Genomic DNA, 18,695 nt, shown 5'->3' with positions numbered 1-18,695 from the left:
GATCGCGCAATCAACCCTTCGCAAATGCGAAAAAACCAGTGAGCATGTTGTAGTCGCAAATGTGACAATTTTGTCGCAAATGTGAGCCAAGGCAGTCCGCAAATGCGAAGAAGCACCAAGCAGACAGAGGTCGCAATTGCGACCAAATCCTTGGCAAATGCGAGTATGCAGAGTCTGCAAATGCGAACACTTTCCAATCCAGCCCATGCTCACAAATGCGAGATCTGTAGTTCAGCACTAGAACACACATGCACCAGCTATTCCTCTCTGTCCAAAAATCACTCTGTAGCCTCTCCGAAACTCACCCGAGCCCCTTGGGCTCCAAACCAAACATAAACACAAGTGTAATAACATCATACGAACTCGCTCGCGCGATGTAAATACCAAAATAACACTTAGAACTATGAATCGGATACCAAAACAAATGAAATTTTCAAAGAAACTTAAGAACTTTCAGATTCTCAACCGGACATCCGAATCACGACAAATCAACCCCGTTTTGCACCAAATTTTGCAGACAAGTGATAAAATACTCTAATGAACTTATGACAAGTTCCGGAACCGAAATTCGAACTCGGTAGGAACAAAGTCAAACTATGGTCAAACTTATGAATTCTTTAAACCTTTAAACTTCTAATTTTTAGCAAATTATGATAAATCAAGTTAGAGAGTTTTGAATTTGATTCCGGGCATACGCCCAAGTCCCAAATCACGATACGGACCCACCGAAACCGTCAAAACACTGATCCGGGTCCGTTTGCTCAAAATGTTGACCAAAGTCAACTCAAATGAGTTTTTAAGGCACGATTTCACATTTTTATCAATTTTCTCATAGAAACCTTACGAAAAAAGGGCACGGACAGAGCACGCAAATTGAGAAAGGCTACACAGAGCTATTCAAAGTCTCGGAATACATAAATGAAGGGTAAAACTATAAATGACCTATCAGGTAATCATAGCACGACAAAGCCCACGTGGTACCATGTACTTTGCAACCGTGATATTTAGATAAACGAAAGATATATTTAGACAATCTTGAATAAAGTAAGGTGTCAAATAAAATAATGAATGTATTTTAGAAATCAAGTAAAGTAAAATAATATACAATTTTTATGAAATATAGTATAAGATGGGTTTAGTCTAGAAATCAATAAAATTGAGTAAATTTATCATTTTTAAACAAAGCAAAACATAAGTTAAATTAATGAATTAAATATAGAATTTGTTAAAGAAAAATATGATAATAATTTTAAGTAAGGTAAACATCTAGCAATGTGATGAGTATAATTTGAGAACCCGATTATAGTGAAAGTGCGAGCACCATTTAGAATAATAAGGCACCGAGTGAGATAACGAGTTCTATCTTAAGAGGCACATAGAATAAAGCATGTTAATAATTCTTTTATTTAAACCATTATGTTACCAATAACTCATCAGAATATGATATAGTGACTCCACGTAATTAAATTCACATTGACAATCAATTCATCAAGTTATAACGGAGGCACATATTGGCATGTTAAAGCAACACAACAAATCACGTAGAATGCATGACTTACACAAGAAACCACAATCGTTCCAACACCAAGATAACAACGAATGCCCAAACACAATCAAAATGCGGATGAATGATTGAAGGAAGAACAATGACCGTTCAAATCACCAAGTTGTCCCAAGATGGAATGTACGATGAAAATAACAACCGAGGTACCACCTCGTATTCACATTTCACAATTTCAATCACAATCTTTCCTTATACAGCCACGTGAGCCTTATATTTGAAATATGTTTTGAAAATAGTTTTTCCGAAATAGCTACACGCACTTTAGCCCACCTTATAACGCTGTGTGGCTTCACATAGTTCCCGTACAAGTAACACGCACATAAGTCCCACCTTATACCACCGCATGCACATTAACCCCAAGCCTTATATCGCCGCATGCGCGTCAATATCACATCACAATAACAACTCGCACCACAAGTGCCCATATATCATAATTTGCGAACAATCAATAATATCAATATTTCCACAACAATAGCCCATGGCTCCACCACAACGGGTATAAGAATATCAACAACAACAATAAATGTAAAATGCCCAACAAGAAAGATGTTTCAACAATAGAAATTTTGCCTCAACATGATAACGGCCTTCACAACCTCAACACCAACAATTCAACAATGAGATAATGTATAACCACGATATTAAATAAGAATGACTCAAAATGGAGGAGATAACGTATAACAATGACTTCAAATAGTGGAAATCAACTAGAAAAAAGATAACATGAACAATAACTTCAAATAATGATAATCAAGAATGAAGGGGATAACACGAACAATAACTTCAAATAATAATAATTAACAACGAAGAGATAGCATGTAACAATAAAAGAGGCATCATGTTCAACTAAGGCATGAGAGAAATTTATCAAGTAGGATGTAGAACAAGTTTTAAACAAGTCAATTAAGGCATGTACGGATAGACTAACACAAACAAGAATAGACTAAGAGAATTTAGAACATGATATTGCATTTCAACTAAAGCATGGAAAATAGTCTAAGTAGCCTAAACCGGGATAATACCACGTACAACCTGTGTACCCACTCGTCACCTTGTGTACACGGCCTTCACATAGCACAAATGAATCAATCAATACCAATCCTAAGGGGTAGTTCCCTCACACAAAGTTAGGCAAGACACTTAACTCATCTAAGCCAACTCAACCCTCTGAAATAGCTTTTTCCCTAAAATTTGCATCCACATGGCTCAAATCTAACCAAAAGTGACTTAATAACATCGAACAATGCAAGAAAAGTCAATTACAATAAATAAAGTTACGATTTTTATATTTTTTCCAAAAGTCAACGTCGGACTTACCTTGGATTCCGAATCCAAGCTTACCTAAGAAAAGCTCGAACCAATACAATCTCACACGAACGAAACTCGGCTCAATTAGAGCCCGATGGATCAACCAATTCGCCAAAACATCGCTCTTGGGTGTTCATAACCCAAGAGTCCAACCCACACTAGTTTGGTCCCATATCTCTCGAAATACTCCTCCTCCAAAACGTGCCAAATTTGAGTATGTTGTTCTCCTAATATAGGAGAACAAAACCTCAAAAGGAATCGGTAAATAAACACTTCTAACTCATTTTTTAATTTTTTTTAAAATTTAGGACATAACCCTAAGTCTTGATTAAAGAATTAAATGAGTTTTCAATTAAAATCATAGATTAAAACTTAAACCAAGGGAATGAATCAAAGGGAAATACTTAGGTTATGGTTTAGACCTTACCCCATGGAAGAAATTTGAAGAACATCCTTGATTCTCCCAATCCCAAACATTCAAGATGAGAAAAACTCCATCAACATTAATAGCCAAAAATGCCCAACTGTTCTGCCTCGTTTCTAGTGACAAACAATCCCAAAACTCACTTTTGATGCCTCCAATAGATTCCTCGTGCAATTCCAGTCAAATTAGGCTTTTGAATCACTCCATTTGACCTTATAATGAAGGAGATATATTGGTTTCAATATTTGGAAATAGTGCAGATTTTTAAATACGAATTCAGTGGCAATTTTATAATTAATCTGAAAAACAAATCTGGCAACCCAATTCTTAGTAAAATGACCATAAATTCCTCGTACGATATCAAAACTTGATGATTTCCATTGCTATGGTTCCAAAATTATGATACAGATATAATGGTTTAGTCAAAACACGAATCAAAAGCCGTTTGCTCAATATGGTAACCTTTATGCTCAAATCGACGTCGAAACCGAAAACAATCACCATACAATCCAAACTTATTTAAAACTCATCGGAATATAACCAAACTTTGTGGACATGTCCAAAATCATCATACAAACTTATTGGAATTGTTAAAACTCAATTCTGAGTCCGTTTACCCAAAAGTTAAACCTTGGTCAACTCTTCCAACTTAAAGCTTCTAAAACGAGAATCATTCTTCCAAATCAATCATGAACCGCTCAAAAAACGAAACCAACCATACACTTAAGTCATAATACATAATATGAAGCTACTCAAAGTTTCAAACCATCGAATGGAACTCTAAAGTTCAAAACGACCGGTCGGGTCGTTACATTCTCTCCCACTTAAACATACATTCGTCCTCGAACGTGCCAAGAGTCGTTCCAAAGCCATCAAATCGCCATATACCCTCACCATACGCATAACCATGGGTGATCCCATCTCTCCCCAATCCATATAAGCCCGACAACACCACCTAACAGAGGATCCTTACTTCAATCTTAGTTCATAAACCTTAAAACCCAAACCCCAACATCCGGAACTCATTATATGACCCGATTCTTGCATCTATCCACCGTATAACTCTGAACAAGCTGTATCAATTCATAACCATACCTCAAGACATAATCACATGATATACCACATAACTCAAATACTCATAGCAATAAATTCTGACCATAATAGATGCTCGATAACTAACCCGACACCAGTAACAAACCTCATATCAACTAAAACCTTGTTCTGAACCTTCGTACACTGCCAATGATGAAAGAAACATACAGAAACTCATAACCACCCATTAGATTAACAAGCCGTGGAGCTCTCTTGCCCAATAAGAACCATAGCCAAAATCTAAGCCGACTAGTAACATAATTCTTGCAAACATACCTTAATCAAATCCGATAGCACTTATTTCAGGCCCAATAACCTTACCTCATCCAGCACAAGCTACTCGACCGACCTGTCATACAAATCCTACTTAGAGCCACATACCATGCAATTTGTGCACCAATGAACAATAACCCAAATATACCCAATGATGGAAAGAGAATGGAAATGAAGAACCATCCCGCCAGCTCAACAGATACCACTACGAAGTGCAATGCTATCAATCCACCACACCAGGGAAAACTTAACACATGAAATAAGCACAAAGGATCATATCATAGCATAACGCCACTGCGATGCATGACCCAATCTGACACCGGTCCACCTAGAATACGTCAAGCCAAGATACTCACAATCAACAACCAAAAAACATATCAACATCAAACACATGAAGCATGTGACCATAACTATGGAGATATGGACATCACTATATACTAGAAACAAGACGACCATAACCAAGGAATAATCAACCATTCAACACCCCAAGAGCAATCTCGCTCGAATTTCGCTACAAAGTCATAACATAACCGCATCGGTGTGCAGATAACCAACAGATCACAACCCATCACAGCTTAGGAGAGTAACACATGAGATATATTAGAACACGAATGTGATCCACCCTAACCGATAATATGCCTCTCCACAATAACTATGTTGAGTAGATAAATTTGACCTGATTTAGAACACACATCCTTATTAGACCTACTAGTAGCCTCTAAATCAATTCCAATCCTTCTGAAGTAGGTAGATAGCCTCCGAAATATCCACATTAACATATCTATAGCACATACCATCAGTTTCCAACCTCTTAACATACCTTCACCATTCACAACCATGGAACAATCTGCCTCGAGAACCCTTTTTGTCTTCAAATCCCTAGAATACTAGAATATCCTTATCCGATCACAACTACACTACTCAAATAACTAACACATTCCTCACATACGGTCAGCCCACGAGAAGTACTTCTATAATTCTTTCGTTCCACAAAGAAAAATCTGGATATCAGTAGTCGATCAACCAAGCGATTACCGTAATGCCAGTCAGGCATCTGCAAGTCAAAACACAATGCGCCTTCTGGAGTGCGCACCCTTCTTAGGTGATATTAAATAATACTAGCATTATTCTAAACATCTGAAATCGTCCATGTTGTCTAGAACTCATGACCCCATCCAGGCAAAAATCATAACACGCAACACGTTCCTTATGCCAGTCGCAGACATCTAGCTCAAGCTGCGGTCGACACTATCAAGAAATCTTCGGGGCTAGTCAGCACATCACCAAGCTATCAGAAATGAACTTCTCCAACTCAACCAAGTCACGCAAGCCGTCAAACCCAAGAGTATTGCCACAGAACGCTGGTGAAACATTACCACACCAAAAGACCAGTTACCTTTGTTTCTATTCTGACCCAACACTACCGAGCTGACCCATTTCTTCTAATCCTCCTCGACTTGTCTTTAGGTTAACACTTTGCCTTATCGGTACACAATGATCCTAAGTTAAAGCTCACTGCGAAAGACCCTGGCACGAACCACGTCGTCCAAAAACCCTTAAACCATTGTATTTCCTCTAGAGCACCCAACAATGCTACAATCGAGATACCCACTTTGAAGAGACCTTTTGTGAATATTAAGATGTTCCTCTAACCTCTCTGATACTGGAATGTAGATTTAACAATGATACAGATATACCGCAAGTTCCAGCACCATTCCATGAAAATCTCAGATCTTAGTCATGTATAATTCTGGGGAACCCCTCAACACTGAATATATACCTCAGACCCAAGACTGATATAACACTTGCCTATGCAATTTGATGGACGATAGTAAACTCCCCCACTTGATGCGGATTCATAGGGAACAACATACGATGATCCATATTACCAACCTTCAAAAGCTCGTACAACACCAATCAGATACACGAACCAGTTGCATTGCATACTTGAACAACTAAAGATCTACCAACACGTCTGCGTCCTTAGTTTAGACAATACCTCGAGATAATGATCAAGCATCTATGGCCCCCTCATAGACCATCCGCAACATTACAAACCGTCAGAGCATAGCTGATACCGAGCGCGCAACATCATATATGAGTGGATGAAAAGGAATATAAAATATATGCTTCAAGCTAAATAAATGTCGTACGATAAAGAATGAAATGAGTGGTTCCTAATAGTTCAGTAGCCTCTCGAAGATAAGTACAGACTTCTCCATAGCGATCCATATGACTCTACTAAACTTTCTTATGACTCGTAGAACCTATGAACCTAGAGCTCTAATACCTTCTTTGTCACGACTCCAATTTCCCACCTTAGGATGTCGTGATGACACCTAGTCTCTAAGACTAGGTAAGCCTAACACATGCTGATTTAATAACAGAATTAAATTATTTAATCATTTATTATAAACCATTAAATGACATATAGCCGCAAGCGGCCAATATTTATACATTTCCCAAAACTGATAGTACGGAGTCATAAGCACCACTAAAATACAGTAGAATTTCTAAATACAATATTGTTTTGAATTACAATTTAATAGTAGCATAATGAAGTAAGATGGTGACTCTAAGGCCTACGAACGGCAAGCATGTATATCTTAAAGTCTCCTTTCGCGCAGATGCAACCCTTAACAACACAATCAGAATATCCAGATCTGCACAAAAATGAGCAGAAGCATAGCATGAGTACACCAAAACGGTACCCAGTAAGTATCAAGCCTAACCCTAATAGATTAGTGACGAGGCAAGGTCAAGACACCTACTAGACATAGATATATCTGTTCAAGATATACATAAGTTAACAATGGAATGAACATCAATGTAAGAACAACAACAGAAAATTTATTGATTTAGAACCAACAATAAGGTAATAGAAACATAAATGGCAGCAAGTAGTAAATCAGTAATAAAGAAACAACATAATCAGAACACCGATGAGATGTAAATGAACTCAAATAAGGAAAACAAACGGATGATAACTGAAATAATCAAACCACTCCCAATGCAAGGACTTATAACAAAAATTACCATGAGGCACCTCACCTCATAAACCACAAGTCATGAACCACAATTTTCAAATCTTACACATATGGCGCCTCGTGCCCATAATAACAATCACCTTCGCACGGCAAAGCCTACGTGCTACCATGTTATAATGACCTGGCCGGTTGTTTTGAGTGTTGTAGCTCCATTCCCTCATTTATCACTTATTCTATGCTCAATTATTGTTATGTGACTTACCGGGGTGGTTGATTTGGTTACGGGGATGTTTCAGAATGAATTGGGACACTTAGTCCCAAGGTTGGAAGCCTAAGTTGAAACAGTTGACTAGATATTGACTTATGTGTAAATGGCTCTGGAATAGAGTTTTGATGGTTCTGATAGCTCTGTAGGGTGATTTTAGGCTTGGGAGTATGTCCGTATAGTGATTTGGAGGTCCGTAGGTGATTTTGGCTTGAAATGGCGAACGTTGGAAAAATGAAAGTTTGGAGAGTTGAAAAGTTTGATCGAGAGTTGACTTTGGGGTTACCGGGCTCGGGTTTGGTTTCGGAAGTTGGAATAGGTCCGTTTTGTCATTTATGACTTGTTGCAAAATTTTAGGTCAATCGGAATTGATTTGATAGGTTTCGGCATTGAATGTAAAAGTTAGAAGTTCATAAGTTCATTAGGATGGAATTGGAGTGCAATTCATGTTTTTGATATTGTTTGAGGCCTCGACTAAGTTTGTATCGTGTTTTAGGACTTGTTGGTATATTTGGTTGAGGTCCCGGTGGCCTTAGGTGTGATTCGGATAACGTTCGGCGTATTTTGGAACTTGGAAGATTGTTGATTTTGCTGTGTTGGTGTCCTTGTACACGATCGCGAGAGGAGGATCGCGATCGCGCAATGTTGTTGGGGCAGTTGGATTTTTTTGTGCTATACGTTCGCAAACTTGGGTATGTGATCGCGTAAGTTGGTGAGGCAGTGAATCATGAACGTGTGGGTCTAGTTGCACCGCGAAGAGGAAAAGATGAGACTGGGTTTACGCGAGGTTGTTATTCGCGATCGCGTAGGTCAGGGGTGTTTGGTCTTCGCGTTCGCGTGGGTCTGTGTGCGTTCACGTAGAGTTAATTCTTGGCAACTTAGTTTTGTGCTTCAGGATTGCGAAGCATTTTCCGCGATCGCGGTTGAGGACTTCTGGGGAGAATATAAAATATCAAAAACGAGGGTTTGAGCCATATTTCATAATTTGATTTTTGGAGCTCGGATTGAGGCGATTCTATGAGAGATTTTTAAGGGAGCGATTAGGGTAAGTGATTCTTACTCGGGTTTGGTTAAATTACATGAATATATCATTGATTTCATTATTTAATTAGTGTTTTTGGTTGAAAATTGGGGGAAAATTATAGAAACTTCCTAGGCTTTAATTTGGGGATTTGAAGGTCGAGTTGTAATCAGATTTGAGTAATTTTGGTATGGTTGGACTCGTGGTTGAATGGGTGTTCGGATTTTATAAATTTTGTTGGATTCCGAAACGTAGGCCAGTAGTTCACTTTTGGAGTTGACTTTTGATTAAGAACTTAGCTTTTTCATATAGAATTGATTCCTATAGCTTGTGTTGATTGTATCGAGTTGTTTGTGGCTAAATTCGAGGCGTTCAGAGGCCGATTTGCAAGGCAAGGGCATATTGGAGTAGAGATTTGCACGGTTTGAGGTAAGTAACACTTCTAAACTTGGTTCTGAGGGTATGAATACCTGAATTTCATGTTGTGTGATCGATGTTGAGGTGACACACATGCTAGGTGACAGACGTGTGGGCGTACACCGTAGTAATTATGATTTAGTCAATTTTGTGGGACTACGTAGTCACCTTATCTGAATATTATTAATGTATTATGTGTGTTAGAGCACTTGAGCTGTGATTTATGTTAGAAATTATGTTTAGGCTATGTGCTGGTACTATTTGGACCCACAACGGTCGTTCTTTTGTTGTTGAGTTATTTCCTTAATTTGCAGTTATGTACTCAGTCGCATTCATCATTGCATATCATATCTCAGTCTCTGTTATCATTTATTGTCACATCATGTATCATTGATTTGGGTTGCTTGGCATGAGTGTTGTGAGCCTGGGAGACTAAAGAGATTGATGGCTAAGTGAGGGCGAGGGCCTGTTTGTGAGCGATATTGATGGGATCGGGCTGCACGCCTAACATGTACTATTAACTTATAATGGGATCGGGCTGCACGCCACAATAAGTATTATTGACTCATGATGGGATCGGGTAACAGATTTAATAGCGCTTGGGTAGGATCCCCCTCCGGAGTCTAACATACCAACAGTGAGCGTATGTTCTATTGATTCATGATGGGATTAGGCTGCACGTCGCAGCGGGTACCGTACAGTGTTGAGTGACTGAGTGTGATGCGTGAGAATTGAGACAGTCAGGTTGAGTACTCTAAGAGTGTGAGTACGTGAGGATTTCATTATGTTGCATCACATACGATATGCATACTGGCATATAGATTTAGAGATGTCATATTCCTCATATCATTCATACTTGGCATATTTTATTCGTATTGAGCTTAATTGTTAAACTGAGAGCATGTCTACATTTCCTGTATTGTGTACGAACAGATTGTGAGTTGCTCTAAGATATTATCGTCCTATTTCCCGTCATTTATATACTGTTAAATCCTGTATTTGGAGTGTATTGGTTGATCTCGTCACTGCTTTTAGCTCAAAGGTTAGACTTGTTATTTATTGAGTTGGTTATACTCACGCAATACTCTGCACCTCATGTGCAGATCCAAGTACTTCCGGGCACGGTGGTTGATGATTTCTGGAGCTTCATCATTCCGGAGATTATCGAGGTAGCTGCCTTGGCGTCCGCAGACCTTGGCTCTCCTCCTTTATCTTTAGTTTTATTTATACTGTTCTACCTTCCTAGACAGTGTTTCAGTTGTCAAACCGTTTTATTGTATAGATGCTCATGTACTTAGTGACACCTAGATTTCGGGAAATTCTGTATTGAATTGCGGTGTTTTCATTCAGTATTTATGAAATTTTCTTTCAAACTTATTTTACTATGTTTTCCAAATTTAAAATGTGTGGGTTTATTGTGAATGTCGACTTGCCTAATATTGCGATAGGCTCCATCACGGCAAAGACCACGTGCTACCATGTATTTTGCAACCGTGATAAATATTAATTTAGATGAAAGAAAGATATATTTAGACACCATAAAACATAATAACTCTTGAATAAGGTAAGGTGTCAAATGAAATAATGAGTTTATTTTAGAAATCAAGTAAAGTAAAATAATATATAATTTGTACGAAACAGAGTATAAGATGGGTTTAGTTTAGAAATCAATAAAATTGAGTAAATGTATCATTTTTAAACAAAGAAAAACATAAGTTTAATTAACGAATTAAATATAAAATTTGTTAAAGAAAAACATGATAACAATTTTAAGTAAGGTAAACATCTAATAAGGTGATGAGTATAATTTGAGAACCCAATTATAGTGAAAGTGTGACAACCATTTAGAATAATAAGGCACTGAGTGAGATAACGAGTTCTATCTTAAGAGGCACATAGAATAAAACATGTTAATAATTCTTTTATTTAAACCATTATTTTACCAACAACTCAACAGAATATGATATAGTGACTCCACGCAATTAAATTCACATTGACAATCAATTCACCATGTTATGACGGAGGCACAAATTGGCATGTTAAAGCAACACAACAAATCACGTAGAATGCATGACTCACACAAGAAACCACAATCAATCCAACACTAAGATAACAACGAATACCCAAACACAAATAAAATGCGGATGAATGATTGAAGGAAGAACAATGACCGTTCAAATCAAAAGTTGTCCCAACATGGAATGTACAATGAAAATCATAACTGAAGTACCACCTCGTATTCACATTTCACAATTCAATCACAATCTTTCCTTATACCTCCGCATGAGCCTTACATTTGAAATAGGCTTTTAAATAGTTTTTCTGAAATAGCTACACATACTTTAACCCACCTTATGACTCCGCGTGGCTTCACGCAGTTTCCCTACAAGAAACACGCACATGAGTCCCACCTTATACCGCTGCATGCACATTAACTCCCAAGCCTTATACCGCCACATGCATGTCAATATCACATCACAATAACAACTCGCACCACAAGTGCCCATATATCATAATTTGCCAATAATCAACAATATCAATATTTGCACAACAATAGCCCATGGCTCCACCACAACCGGTACAAGAATATCAACAATAACAAGGAATTTAAAATGCCCAATAAAGAAGATGTTTCAATAATAACAATTTCGCCCCAACATAATAACGGCCTTCACAACCTCAACACCAACAACTCCACAATGAGATAATGTATAACCATGATATTAAATACGAATGACTCACAATGGAGGAGATAACGTATAACAATGACTTCAAATAGTAGAAATCAACGAGAAAAGAGATAACATGAACAATAACTTCAAGTAATGATAATCAAGAATGAAGGGGATAATACGAACAATAACTTCAAATAATTATAATCAATAATGTAGAGATAGCATGTAACAATAAAAGAGGCATCAAGTTCAACTAAGGCATGCGAGCAATTTATCAAGTAGGATGTAGAACAAGTTTTAAACAAGTCAATTAAGGCATGTAAGGATAAACTAACACAAACAAGAATAGATTAATTAAGAGAATTTAGAACATGATATGGCATTTCAACTAAAGCATGGAAAATAGTCTAAGTAGCCTAAACCGGCCAAATACCATGTACAACCTGTGTACCCACTCGTCACCTTGCGTACACTGTTTTCACATAGCAAAAATGAATCAATTAATACCAATCGTAAGGGATAGTTCTCCCTCACAAAGTTAGGCAATACACTTACCTCATTTAGGCCAACTCAACCCTCTGAAATAGCTTTTCCCCTAAAATTTGCCTCCACACGACTCAAATCTAACCAAAAATGACTTAAAAACTTCAAACAATGCAAGAAAAACCAATTATAATAAATAAAGTTATGATCTTTACATTTTTTTCAAAAATAACAAAACTCAATGCGGGACCCGACTTGGATTCTAAATCCAAACATTTCGGACCGAAGCCCGAACCAATACAAGCTCACACGAATGAAAACCGACCCAAATCGGAGTCCGATAGCTCAACCAATTCGCCAAAACATCGCTCTTGGGTGTTCATAACCCAAGAGTCCAACCCACACTAGTTGGGTCCCATATCTCCCGAAATTCTTCTCCAAAACTCGCAAAATTCGAGTATGTTGTTCTCCAAATATAGGAGAATAAAACCCCAAAAGGAATCGGGAAATAAACGTCTCTACCTCATTTTCAATTTTTTTTAAAATTTAGGACATAATCTTAGGTCTTGATTTAAAGAATTAAATGGGTTTTCAATTAAAATTATGGATTAAAGCTTAAACCAAAGGAATGAATCAAAGGAAATAGATTATAGTTTATACCTTACCCCATGGAAGAAACTTGAAGAACATCCTTGAATCCTCCCAATCCCAAACTTTCATGATGAGAAAAACTCGAACAACATTTATAGCAAAAAACGTCCAGCTATTCTATCTCGTTTCTTATGTCAAACGATCCCGAAACTCACTTTTGATGCCCCTAATAGATTCCTAGTGAAATTTTAGTCAAATTAGGCTTTTGAATAACTCCATGTGACCTTATAATGAAGGAGATATGTTGGTTTCAATATTTGGAAATAATGCAGATTTGTTAAATACTAATTTAATGGCAATTTCGTAATTAATCTTAAATCTAACAACCCAATTCTTAGTAAAATGATCATAACTTCCTCATATGATGTCGCAACTTGATGATTTCAGTTGCTACGGTTCCAAAATTACGATACATATATAATGGTTTAATCGAAACACGAATCAAAAGCTGTTTGCTCAATATAGTAACCTTTATGCTCAAATCGACGTCGAAACTGAAAACAATCACCATACTACCCAAACTTATCCAAAACTCATCAGAATTTAATCAAACTTCGTGGACGTGTCCAAAATCATCATACAAACTTAGAGAAATAATTAAAATCCAATTCCGAGTCTATTTACCCAAAAGTCAAAACTTGATCGACTCTTCAAACTTAAAGCTTCTAAAACGAGAATCATTCTTCCAAATCAATTCCGAATTGCTCGAAAACCAAAACCAACTATACACGCAAGTCATAAAATATAATATGAAGCTGCTCAAAGTCTCAAACCACTGAATGGAATGCTAAAGCTCAAAACGACCAGTCGGGTCGTTACATAAAATAGACAAAATCCCTCAGTCTAGGAATATAAAATGTGACAAATAAAGCTAAGTCCCATTTTCCAACCCTTTTGTTCAGGTGCAGAAGTCGCAAAAATGGCCTGGGGTTCGCAATTGCAAGCACTCGAAAACGCAAGCATTCCATCACAATTGCGGCACCTGACATGCCCAGGGAAAGTCGCAAATGCGACACTGACTTTGCAAATGCGACAAAATGGTCGCAACTGTTACCTACCCAACCCAAGCCTATTCTTCGCAATTGCGAGTAAGATATCACATTCGCGATACTTGAGCCATCCCTGCCTACTTCGCAATTAGGATGCTGGTGCTCGCAATTATGATAACTGGAGCACCAACACACTAGCAACCTGAAAGAAGTTCAATCCAATCTCAAATACATTTGAAACTCACCCGAGCCCTCGAGGCTCCACACCAAACATTCACACAAGTCTAAAAATATCATACGAAATTACTCGCGCAATAAAAACACCAAAATAACATCCGAAATCATGATACAAACAACAAAACATATGAAATTCAAAAGGAAACTCAAGAATCGCTAGAAACTCAACCAAGCATCCGATTCCTATCAAACCAACTCGGAATTACACCAAATTTTGCAAATAAGTTCCAAATGAAAAAATGTACCCATTCCAAGTCCCAAAACCAAAATTCGAACCCGATAGCTATAAAGTCAACCTACGGTCAAACCTAAGGAATTTTCAAACCTTCAAATTGTCAATTTTCGGCAAAACAATCCAAATCAACCTAAGAATCTCCTAATTCAATTTCGGATATACGCCTAAGTCCAAATCATTATACGAGCATGTTGGAACCCTCGAAACACCATTCCAGGTCATTTTCATAGAAGTCAAATCTCGGTCAATATTTCCACCTTAAGCTTCTAAACCAAGAACTAATGGATCCAAATTATTCCAAAACCTCCCCGAAATGAAACCAACCATCCCTGCAAGTTATAAAACAAAAATTACATATACGGGAAGCTTAAAAGGGGAAAACAGACTCAAATATACAAAACGGCAATTCAGGTTGTTATACAAATACAACTGATACGTTAGCCTAATAAGATTATAAATCATGCGTGGAAAATCAACAACTTAGGACATTTAATACTTGCGGTCTTGAAGATAAAAGTGAATGCCATCTCCCCCCCCCCCCCAATAATGTATTGGAAAACTTAAATCTATATGTCAAACACTGGATTGAATTGATGACATGAAAACCCTATTAAAATCCAATATACCAAGTTCCGCTTGGCCCAAAGTAACCTTGACCCAATAATAGATGTGGAAGGCCTTCCTCCACAAGCTCTTTCTTTTGGGACAACTCATAAAATAGAAAGGATACCGAGTTTTTTTACGAGGATAACACAAATGATCCTTCCTCCCACATAATCAACAATTAACAAAATAATGTATCAAGAATTTCGATTTGATTATGATTAGTTTTTTCCCTATGAATCATTTTCATATACTGAACCTTTGGATGCAGTCGGGCTGTAGCTAAAACATTGGTAATTCCTACAAATTTATTAAGTAGTACTAAAATATAAGTAACAATTCAAGACTTAGTCACTATATTAAAGTTGTTGTTATGTGCCACATCCTATTTTTGAATATCTGCTTCTTCCCCCGCCATTTTTTAATTTTCGATAATACCCACCATTCACTCTCTACATTTTTCAGTTTCCATAGTCCGCACCCTCCACAAAATTCCAAGCTTTCCAACCCTCAGAAAACATCATAGTCTAGTACTCTTGAGGCCCCTGATGGCCTTTATCTTAGAGATACTAAAATTTTTATATCGTGAGTCTAGATGATTTCACATGTTCTGAATCTGAGGCTGAATGTTTTATTTGTGAAACTCATCCTTTCTTTTATTTAATTAGACGTGATCAACCGCTTCAATTCCCTTCGTGAATTATAAATATAAACTTTAATTCATACCAGGATCTTGAACATGATAATCTTACATATAATCGATACAGAAAACATACCTGAAGTAGAAGTCATTATCACGAAGCGAAAGCGTTTATTGAAATTCGTTTCTCGCCCCTTGCCCTAGATTTCGTTACTGTCGCCTTTAGTGATAGAAAAGAAGAATATAATAGGCGATAACCCTAATGGGTGGAGAGATGATCAATTTATAGAGGTTGTCACTTAATCCGGTACGTCCATCAAGTAACCGATCGGGCGAACGATATTTGTCATTAATTAAATACTAATTAAGGGCCTTAAGTTTATTGGGCCATATACATAATTAGAAAAAATCAAGCATTCTCCCACTTGGCCCAATAATCACATAACATTAATATTTAATAACATACTTCTTTAGTTACGCATAAACAAATCTCTCGTATAATGTCCATCATACATACCATAATATGACAAACCGCTAAATGTGAGTTATGGCAGTTATACATATAATTTTGTCTACATACACTATAAAATATTATGATCGACAATAATATTCCATTGAGACTTATCCTGTAATATCTCAAAATAATAATGTGTACACCATTATGAGAAATAGAAAATCATTAATGTATATCAGAAATACATAAATGAGCTTAGAGTGTCAAAACATCATAAATACACCCAAGACCCATTCTATGTACATGTTCTTTAAATATCTTTGGCCGTAAACCTTTCGTAAATGGATCTGCAATCATGAGATCAGTTCTAATATGCTCAAGTGACACTCTTTATTTCTGAACTTCCTTCTTGACAGTAAGTACTTTAATTCCATATGTTTGGCATCTTTGGAGTGCTTATCGTTCTTGGAGAAGAATATTACTGCAGAATTATCAAGTAAATTTTCAGTGGCTTGGTAATGGTGTCGACAACCTCAAGTCCTGAAATAAAATTTCGCAACCATAATGCATGAATTGTGGCTTCAAAACATGCCACAAATTCTTCTTCCATCGTAGATGTCGCAATGAAAGACTGTTTGGCACTCTTCCATGATATTGCTCCTTCAGCTAATTGGAACAAATAACCAAACGTGGACTTTCTAGTGTCAATACATCCAACGAAATATGAATCCGAGTATCCAATAGCTTCCAAATGCTTGGATCTCCTATACATGAGCATGCAATCCTTCGTTCCTTTCAGGTACCTCAATACTTTCTTTGCAACTTTCCAGTGATCAATTACCGGGTTACTCTGATATCTTCCTAGCATTCTGATGTGTGGCTATAATTCCATATTTTAGTACATTAATTACCTTGCATTTTATGTACTTTAATGTTAAACTACACTTTATTTGCGCGTAATGGAGTCTATTTTATGTGTAGGTGAATTGGAGATAAAATTAGAGCAAAATGAAGATTTAAAGATTAAAGTGTGCTCGAAAACTGTGCAAAGAAGAAAGAATGCATTAAGCAGTGAAAAGATGAAGAAGCTCGCGAGGCGATCCTTTGATCTCGCGTGGAAGCTGGCGACGCGAGCCTCTAAGCTCGCGTAGGAGCAAGCGTCGCGAAGGGTGAGGCGAGCTCGAGCTCGCGTGAGAGCTGGCGCCGCACAGTGTTAGGCGAGTTCATCTCGCGTGGAGCCTCGCGAGGCATGGTCTGAGGCGCACTTACTCTGGTTTTTGAAGGCTTATTTTGTTTCCTGGTTTGACTAGGACTTGACCTATGTCGTTTAGGTCTTTTCCTACACATATAAATAGACATAAAACACCACTTTTGAAGAAGATTTTGGAGACCGGAAGCAAGAATAGCTCATGGAACACCAGTTGGGATCGATTTCATTCTTTCATCTTTACTTTATAATTTAGTTATGCAAAATATTTGGAATATTGTTACTATGAGTATGAGTAGCTAAAATCCTAATCTAGGGTTTTGATGGAACCTATTGGAGGATGATTTTCCTGTTACGTTAAAATAGATTTGCCGTAGTATTTTCTCTATTTCTTCAACTACGTTATTATTGTGGTTGGTTGAAGAGATCTCAATCGACTGTGCCTATTTAGTGTGTATTACTCAGAAGAGAGTGCATATTTAGATAGTTGTTGAACAACATCACTCCTAAAGTATATGAGGGATCAATACGAAGAGTTTAAAGGTGGGATTAGGAATAACGAAACCTTGATGCGATCCGAGTGAGCAGTAACTTAGTGCTAGCTAGCGTAATTCGGAAGAATATGTCCAGTAAATTGTGGTAGTTACTCTGGAGAGAATTACGATACTCAGAGAGCTCATGATCGGCATAGAAAACCTAGGCAAATATATAGGAAACGTAGCAGAAAGGATTCCGACAATAGGAGAAATCAAAACCTTAGATCATTCCAATTCCTGTCTACAACTTGTCCGTAGTTAGTTATTAAGTACTGCATTTTCATTACGTGTTATTTAGTTAGTAAACATCCAACTTGTTATTTTAATATTTTTGAATATTGATTGCGTGAATTTGTGTGAGTCTAGTAGCTGTGCTTAATAGGTTAATTCCCTGTGGGATTCGACTCCGGACTTGTTAACCGGAATATATTTGCAACGACCGCTTAGTCCTTTTTATAATGCATAGTTAAGCGTGATCAAATTTTGGCGCCGTTGTCGGGGAATTAACGGTGTTATTAATTACAGCTAAAAGAAGTGCTAGAATTCTTAGTATAGTCAATTTTCTTCATTTTTAAACTAAATACATTGAAATTCTAACGTTTGTAGTCTTGGGTGTTACATGTGTATGCCTAGA

The 18,695-nt window shown here is 37.3% G+C and overlaps 1 protein-coding gene across 1 annotated transcript; it reads right to left on the bottom strand.

The window, feature by feature from the left end:
* Positions 1 to 16,796: 16,796 nt before the first annotated feature.
* On the bottom strand, positions 16,797 to 17,186 carry LOC142175907 (secreted RxLR effector protein 161-like). The gene has a single exon (XM_075242915.1). The coding sequence runs from the start codon at positions 17,184 to 17,186 to the stop codon at positions 16,797 to 16,799; it is 390 nt and encodes a 129-aa protein (XP_075099016.1).
* Between the last annotated feature and the right edge of the window lie 1,509 nt (positions 17,187 to 18,695).

Source organism: Nicotiana tabacum, chromosome 22 (genome assembly GCF_000715075.1).
Source record: "Nicotiana tabacum cultivar K326 chromosome 22, ASM71507v2, whole genome shotgun sequence".
In the NCBI taxonomy this organism is placed as follows: domain Eukaryota; kingdom Viridiplantae; phylum Streptophyta; class Magnoliopsida; order Solanales; family Solanaceae; genus Nicotiana; species Nicotiana tabacum.
Note: the sequence above shows the minus strand (reverse complement) of the source record. Positions and strands in the feature narration are given on the sequence as shown.

Coding starts and splice junctions, on each gene's coding strand:
- LOC142175907 (XM_075242915.1), bottom strand. CDS start 17,186: ATGCTAGGAAGATATCAGAGTAACCCGGTAATTGATCACTGGAAAGTT.